General features: G+C 48.6%; 1 protein-coding gene across 1 annotated transcript in view; it reads right to left on the bottom strand.

Annotated features, from left to right (window-relative positions):
• Window positions 1-8,651, bottom strand: part of ANKRD6 (ankyrin repeat domain 6) — a gene marked incomplete at its 5' end in the record, with an annotated part of 25,354 nt that overhangs the window by 15,446 nt on the left and 1,257 nt on the right. Inside the window, 2 exons of the mRNA XM_010146613.1 lie at window positions 186-284; window positions 961-1,059. Coding sequence (XP_010144915.1) covers window positions 186-284; window positions 961-1,059 — 198 coding nt within the window. The remainder of the gene's footprint in view (window positions 1-185; window positions 285-960; window positions 1,060-8,651) is intronic.

Raw genomic sequence — 8,651 nt, 5'->3', positions numbered from 1 at the left:
AGTAAGAAATGAAAAAAAGAGAGAAAGGGAAAGGAAAAGGGAAAGGGAAAGGGAAAGGGAAAGGGAAGAGGTCCCACTAGGAGCTGGTCCCGCACCTGCGGAGAACTGCCATGGCCAGAAATCTCCAGCGCTAAGAGTCAGCCGCCTCAGCCCAGAACCGACAGCTCCTCCTGCAGGGGTCTCACCTTGTTCCTGGCAAGAACGTTGGCTCCCGCTCTGACGAGCGCCTTGGCAGACTGACTGAACCCATGCCAGCAAGCCTCGTGGAGGGCGGTGTTCCCGTCCTGAAGAGCAGACACACCAGAGGAGAAGGTTAGCGCGCCGCGTCCTCGTGGCAGGGTAACGTTACATGCAGAACGCAGCAGCTGCATGCCCCGCCTGCTCGCCCGGAAAATAAATCGGTTTCCTTTCCTGCTTCCTGATTTTCTGCTTTATTTTCATCAGAGGCAGATACACACCGGATTAAAACACTTCTCCTGACACCCCAGCTACTTCTTCCTCTCTACTACTTCCATCTTCAACCTCTTTCCATCTTCCACTTTTCCCCACATCTCTTAGCAAGCAGAGAACGGCTCTAAAGCTTTTGCTTGGATCTTGGAATTAGTTTTATCTCCCCTCAAATTTAAATTTACAGCCTGAGATTCTCAGTCTCAGGGATAAGGAAGGGAGACCATGCAGTGTGTTGCGTAGGGTACAGTATGGTTGTACCTTTCTTTAACTCCTCCTTTAGCGAGCTGAGACCAGACTCTTAAACCAAAAACTATCAGCCCAATACAACAAAAATAACGAAATCAGTAACAGGTACTAAAGAGATGGCAAAACTTTTTTTTCAATGCAACTGTTCCCGATTACTTTCAAAGCATCAGACACTTCCTCAGGAGTATAAAGCACAACTTTCTCTCTGAGACCTTCAGATCAGTGGCTGGCAAGGCTGCCATCCCACAGGGCTTCGCCTGTTACCTTGTCTTGCCTGTCCAGAGCGCACCCCTCCTGAATCAGAGCCGCTATGACATCGATGTTCCCGGTGACCGCAGCCCGGTGCAGCGCTGTCTGATCGCCCTGCAGAGAGAAGCAAACCTGCAATCGCCACCGTCCTCGCCTCAGTCTGGCGGAGCGCAAACACACGTAACGCATGCAGGGGCCGCACCTGCAACACACGTGCCGTTTAAATCCCAGCTGCCTTTGAAAACAGCCCTGACAAGCCCCGTCAACAGCCATCACTGAAGTCCCCCAGACTAATGAAGCTATTGGAAGTATCAGAGAGCTGCAGCCCAACTGTTCACGGAAGTCGGCAAGTCATCCCAATCCCACGTACAGTGCTGGAGCGTTCCAAAACCGCGGCAGCCTTAGATGGCAGTGCGTCCAACACAGGGGGCACGAAGGTGTCCAACAGTCAACATCAGCTGTAGGGAACTACAGGGAATTACAGGCTGTCAGAATTCTTCACCATGATCCTTCAGCATTTTTACGGGGTGAAGCTCTCCTGTTTTGGCTCCGATAGCTCCATCCGCCCCGCTGAGGACAAGGACCATGACAAGAGATCAGTCTCGTCAGCGCCTCTGATGAATCTACTAATTGGTGCTATGAGTGGAGGCACTTTCATGATGAGGACCACAGCCACAAGCCCACCAACTTACTTCATTCAAGCAACTGAGTGATCCTGAGGTCCAAACGATTTTCATGTCTCAATGACCTGCCACGTAGCAGCAACACGCAAGTTTCTTACATCAGTTACTTCCTTTACGGCCAAGTTTCCAAAAGAAATTATGCTGATGTGGTCATCTTGTCTTCCTGCCCATCTATCTCCCCTTTAACAGCTGCTGAACTTACCTGCTGAGCTAGAGAACCCCAGATAAGTTTCCTATAAACCTTCCAGAAACCGAAAGCTATGGAGACACAAGCTACTGGCCCTGCCCATCGAGGTGTTTCTGTGTGTTTTCATGTGCGTGTTGGGGAGACCACAACACAGGAGCAGGAACAGGAGGATTGATGCAGCAGCAGCCAAGGGTTGTTGGCCACCGACTGATGGCAAACTGAGCTGCAGTAGCTCCACAACTGGATGCCCCATCCCTGGAAGTGTTCAAGGCCAGGCTGGATGAGGCTTTGAGCAACCTGGTCTAGTGGAAGGTGTCCCTGTCCATGGCAGGGGAGTTGGAACTAGATGGTCTTTAAGGTCCCTTCCAACCCGAACCATTCTGTGATTCTATAACCAGTCTTGGCTCTCCTTCGAAGTTGCTTTGACCAGGCAATGCTGAAGCAGAGCCTGTGAGTCCAGGCACAAAGCCCAGCTTCAGAGCTGCACACAGCCTTTTTTGGGGATGAACAATGCGAGTGGGAAACCAGTCTGTTTCTGTTCTCTAGATAAAGGTCACCAAAACTACACAAAGGGCAGAGATATGCAATGTATCCTGGGAAAAAAAAAAATAAACACACCAAGCTTTCAAGAAGATAAATAGATAGAAATACTAAATTTCTATCCTAAATAAGATAGACAACTCCTCTGCTACAAATCTTTACCGGATAATACCACATTATATTAAACACTAAAACTAAAGGAAGTTCTGTATTCCCTGTCCTACCGCCTGCAAGTCTTCAGATAACTGGGTAATTTGAATAATTTGTTCTCAGAGGCAATTAGCAGCTGACTTAAAAATTGCTCTTGGTGGGGTTCTTTATGCTAATCACACCAAGGTAGTTATTAATCCACAGGGGAAAAATAAGCACTGCCAACCACAAACTTTCGACAACCCCTTCAGTGCCGACTCCCACCACCAGTATATCGTTACACTGGCTTATAATCATGAGATTTAAGAGATTTGTGTTGGAAAGGGTTTTTTTTTAAATTCTCTATCTATGTTTTGTCTCTAGAGGTTACATACTTCTGTGTTTTTGTCCCTGTTAAGACTGGAAAAGTATTTCAAGAGATTTTGGACGAAGACAGTCCCAAAACTAGGACTTTCAGAAAAACACTAAGAATTGGAAAACTGGCAGAACTGCAAGTTTTCTGAACTTGTGTATTTGTTCCAAATTTAAAGATAGCCAAAATGTTATGGGAAATGACCAAAATCATGCCATCTCACAAGCGCAAGTGTCAGAGAGTCTCCAGTAACCGTTACTGCACAGAAACCTGCTTGCTAACAAGCCGGGGAAGAACTCAACACCCCTTTTAGGTAAGGCGTGGTACTGATGACTGGCACAGCTGCTGCAGCAATGGGTAACGTGGACAGTCCAAAGATGCCTTAATCTGACTACCCTGAAGGGGAAGGGGCCTACAAGGTAGCTGGGGGGGACTTTTGACAAGGGCCTGTAGTGACAGAACAAGGGGTAACAGGTTTAAATTGAAAGTGGGGAGGTTTAGAGTGGATATCAGGAAGAAATTCTTCATGGAGAGGGCGGTGAGGCACTGGAACAGGTTGCCTAGAGAAGCTGTGGATGCCCCATCCCTGGAAGTGTTCAAGGCCAGGCTGGATGAGGCTTTGAGCAACCTGGTCTACTGGAAGGTGTCCCTGCCCATGGCAGGGGGGTTGGAACTGGATAGTCTTTAAGGGCCCTTCCAACCCAAACCATTCTGTGATTCTGTGAAAGTAATCCACCAACCTACCCCTGCCGACAGGTATTGCTGCACTAGCAAAACTACAGAAGATACTACAATAAAGACTAAAACAAGGTAGTATCTGCCACTGTGATGGATGGAGCTTGAACAATGAATGGTTGGTTCCTACTTCTTTCCAGCCCGGAAAAGTGATCACGGAGAAGACCCAACTGGGGGGCAGGAATGGATTGTATTGGATGAAGTTTCTAATTAAGGATCTTCTTGCTGGGACAGTTTAAATCAAGGCTGTTCTTGTCGTCAGCCCAAGCCCATCACGGTAACTGCTGTGAGGTCAAAGGCCAGTCAGCTTTTTGGTGTTTGTTGATATGGCAGGTACTTCTAATGGCATCTCAGTTAACTTAAAAACACACATTTGGATAGTGGGAATCATACCTTATTGCTGCAGGAAGAGGTCTCTCTTGGATAACTCAGCCCAGGTGCTGGGAGGCCATTCACCAGGGCTGCGGAGCAGCACTAGACAGCTTCAGCCACGCCTGAGCTTTGTCCCATACTATAATCCAGTCCCCGAAATGGAGTCCCAGGTAGGTGAAGGGACACAAGTCCTGCAGGTGGCAGGACCAGATGCCTCATGCCCCAGGTGTGAGCTTTGGTGCTGGCATCCTCTGCCCAGAGAAGCTGCGGATGCCCCATCCCTGGAAGTGTTCAAGGCCAGGCTGGGTGAGGCTTTGAGCAACCTGGTCTAGTGGAAGGTGTCCCTGCCCATGGCAGGGGGGTTGGAACTGGATGGTCTTTAAGATCCCTTCCAGTGCAAACCATTCTGTCATCCTATGTTCTTCCGTACACAAGCATGGGGAGAGCCAAGCACCTAAGGTCCAACCAGCACCCTGAACAGGTAAATAAATATCTCATCCATGTAACAGGGGTTGCCAAAGGATATCTGAAACCCTGCCTCACCTGGACTGAGGCAGCTCCCAGTGAAGAGACAGCAGGCGTCAATTTTTTTTTACACCCTAAGGCCCGTCAGCCAGCAAAGCAGGACCTTGGTTGACCGCTCCCTCGGACCTTGGCACACAGGGTAACCTTAAACTGCTTGCGGTGCTGTGGAAGCTGAACCACCACATCGCAACCGCCTCTGTGTGAGAACCACCCAGCCACAGATGGCACAGCCCTAACTGTGCCTGTGCTGCTGCGTTTCTAACCTGCCTGCCCTCCCCAGCGGGAGAGGAGCAAACCCCTATCTTGCCTCTCACGAAGTCAGAAAAAAAAGAGAAGTTATGTTTTTTTCACAGCGTGAATTTTCAGACACTGTAATCACTGCCTCTTTTTACTAATTGCCAAAATAACCCTCTCTGAAAGCACTCATCGGAGTTCTGCCTTCAGCAAGGCGTTAGTGGGCTGCTTCAGAGGCCTGGAGAGCAATTACACCGGTAAATGCATATTAACTGCCCAGACTATTACGTTGGGCACGATTTATGATCCCATTTATAAGTGAGTTATGCCTTAGGAACAGACCGCAGACCAGCGGCAGTGAAGAGAGACAACTCCAGTGCTGCCTCACGCAAATGTGACATTGAGAGAAACAACAGGTTCTGCCTAAATGTAGGTGTGGGCCCGAAGCCAAAAAGACACTTAGGTGCTTAAGTGAGGCCTGGAGAAATCAGGCACTTGAGTCTACCCTGGTGCATCTTAAATCCCCTTCCTCGGCCACGGCCTAGCCCTGACAGCAGCTCAAACTCTGGCATTTCCACTCCAAGGTCCCGGACATCTCAGCTGCACAATTGTCACACGGTGCCGCTGCCATGGCGGCACCCAGGTCGTGGTGTAGCACACACCCTGCCCTGCGCAGGCCCCAAAGCAGGTGTCTCCCCTCCCCTCGCCCCGTGAGCACCCTCGTCGCACGCTTGCTGGAAGAAGCTCCACGCAAGTCGCAGGGATGCCGACCATCCTTCGAAACGAGGCCGGGAAGGAGCTGGCTGCTGGATCTTCCGCAGCGGCCCAGAGGTTACGGTGCTCGCCCAGCTTGTCTGCCCACGAGAGAGCACTGCTGTGTTCAAAGTGCTCCACTCGAAAGAAAAATCTCGGTAGCCACTGGGCTAGAGAGAGGGAGATGCTGGGGAGCTTGGTTGGGAGCACGCGTGCCGCGGTGCAGAGGATGCAGGACCGCGCATCCCGAGAGCTCGACCTCTGACAAGGCTGTCGCACAGCAAGGCCCAGCGCCAGCAGGTACGCTTCCCGAGGGTGAAACCATGCTCCTTACGGAGAGCCTAAACACCTGCCTTCAGGAGGGGGTTACAGGCCGGGAGTCCTGAAGAAAGGCAGATACCTAAATCTTGCCCTCCTCCATGGATTTTGGCACTACCCTTTATCGCTGCCGTGTTGGCTAGGCTGGTGGCGCTCGCTTGGTGTCCCGGTGTCTGCAATCACCTCCTCGAGTTTCCTCAGTTGGTGACTAACTTAAAGCAGTGGGTGCAACCCCTGGGACCAGGCACCTCGGAACTGGAGAGGCATCTATTTCACATCCAAAGTTCACCCCCAGGGAAAAAGAAACAAACACAAGCAACTTAGAGAAGGATTTCAGGTAGACAGTAGTAGTTCTGCCAGCTCTCCTGCGTCACTGGAGCCTCTCTTATAGACTCTACTGCCCGAAGTTAATGAGATTTGGTTTACACCGGTTTGTAACTAGTTTCCTTTCTCCGATTAAAAAATACTGTAACCACCGTATTTTGTTTTCCTGCGCACTCCTACTCTCCAGAGCGTCCGTGGGTTGTACGATCCCCTTTAGAACTCCGCTCCAGTGACACGCTGTGCCTCCTCACTGTCTTTCCATGCTTGCAGAAATCACCACGCTGTCTCGCTACAGGAGAACTGCACCAAAACAGCCAGCCAAGACTCGTACCTTCAGTCTCTGATACAAAGTGCTGGACGGCACTTGCAAAATCTTACACTGTGAGACCGAAGCACTCAATTCACGTGGCTGTCGGGAAGCAGCTCTACACAAAGGCCCCTGAATGTGCCCCGATGTTTCTCCGCGTCACCGTGCTGCCCTCCTCCTCCTTCGCTAAAGAAAGGCAGTCACCATGATACATGGCAGAACTTTGCTCGGAACGGTAAACGATGATGTATAACCAGCAGAAATGATCAAAAATAATAATGAATGAAACAAACTACAGGTTAAAGGAGACCGAAACGGGAGTACAGGAATCAGCCACTTTGCATATTTACATTCGGCTCGAAATGGTTACGAACCCTGGGTTATCGTTCCATTGGAAATTCGTTTTCTGCTTCTCAAACTGGAACTTCCAGAAGGGAAGTTTCGCGGCCTCGGGCCTTTGTTTGCAATGCCCTTGTTTTCCCAGTCAGATTTCCAGAGAGCGCACACAGGGCAGGAAACGCGATGCAGAAGCGCCCAGCGCAAAGCCCGCCATGCAACCATGCACCGCTCCAGAGCTCGGTCATGCCAGACGGCCAGGCCAAGGACGCACAGCATGCAGCCGTGGGAGACGGCAAGCTCAAGGCAGGGTTGATGCACAAGACTTCTAACCTCCTTCTCTCTTTCTGATCTTCTAGGTTCCTTCCTAGCCTTTCTCTTCTGGTTTCTCTTATCTTTTTCGTCCTTGATTTCCTTCACCGGGACCACTTTCTCCTTGACTATTTCTGAGGTGTGTGCTGTATGGATACTCATTGACCATTCAGAGATGGCATTGGGATCCCAGTAAGAGTTTTCGGTATTGGCTGGGAGAAGGAAGGAGTTAGCTCCCGGGGTGGCGTACTCTACAGAGCTGGTCTCCACCGGATGAAATTCATAATAATCCCACTCCAGGCCACTGGAGGTCATTCTTCAACTAATTCTTACGGCTCTTAGTGTGTGTTAAAGAACGTATCCGTAGAACATGAAGTGAGTGTTTCAATCTCTCCACGACATTTAACAACTTCTAGGTTTCTGCTTATTGTGTGGCAGATGAAAATTAGTCTTGCATTTGTTCATTAGCTAAAGAGCGTCAACTCAAAATAAAATCTGTTTAGGTTTCTCCTGTTATTTAGAAAAATAAAATACAGGTCATCCTTTTAGAACCCGGAGACTGCTTTGTGCGATCGCGACAATACCACAGACAAAAATCTACCAAATAATTTACTTTTCAATTAAATATTGTTCTCCCCACTCTCACGAGCAATTTCATCTCTGAACCTAAATCTGTATTCCTGAGAAACGGCAATGAAACATGCAGATGTTAATCAACACTTGAAACGAAGATGCCTTCTCAGCCAAATAAGCACACGGTAAAAGTGACCGAAGGCATCATCTGTAGATTGCAACTAAGAGAGAACATGAACAAATTCTATGGGACATAAATAAAGTGCAAAAATAAATTATACAAGGAGAAACCAAAAATAGAGAACTTTCGTTGAAGACCTATGTAAAAGGAAAGCAGAAATATTTTAGTTAATACCTTTCACAAGCAAAAACCTTCACTTGTAGTTCTAGCTTTCCTCCTCCTCCTAGACAAATCCCAACACACCCTCTGAGACTCAGCAACTCCGGGAGCTCTCCTCAACTCCAATCAAATTACTTGTACTAAACACAGAGCTAAAATCAAAATGCATTTTAAAGAAACAGTATCTGTGAATCAAGCATGCAGTCGTTCTGTCCAGACTGGTCACCACGTTTAGAAGCTCTATCCAGTGGCCGTGAACAAAGCCCCTGAGCAGCTTGCAAGGCAAGTGAAACACGTCTTCTACGAGCTGAATATTTCTACAGTGCGAGAGTCTTTGTTAAACTGAAACGATGCTCAACACTGATTTACTGCTTTTCCATTATGGCTATCGTGTTTACAGACAGCCAGCCTAGATAGTACTCCTAGTGCATTCAAAAAAAAGCCCCTAGATTTACTCAAAGAAACAGCTTTCACAGAAACCCCACTGGACCAAATCAGTAGAAGCTCTTGCATTCTCAGCGCAGCAACTTGCTTTTCTCAGGAAAACTGACTGTACTTGTAAAGCACCTGCAATTTTTTATTAAATACTTGATGAATCTTTTTTTGCTGGGAGATGTCGAAAAACATGGGATACATCTGAATAAACCGATACTTCCTTGCAAATC

This window comes from Eurypyga helias, unplaced genomic scaffold, assembly GCF_000690775.1.
Source record: "Eurypyga helias isolate BGI_N326 unplaced genomic scaffold, ASM69077v1 scaffold37862, whole genome shotgun sequence".
Taxonomy (NCBI): domain Eukaryota; kingdom Metazoa; phylum Chordata; class Aves; order Eurypygiformes; family Eurypygidae; genus Eurypyga; species Eurypyga helias.
The sequence above is the reverse complement of the archived record's forward strand: the minus strand, read 5'-3'. Positions and strand labels throughout refer to the sequence as shown.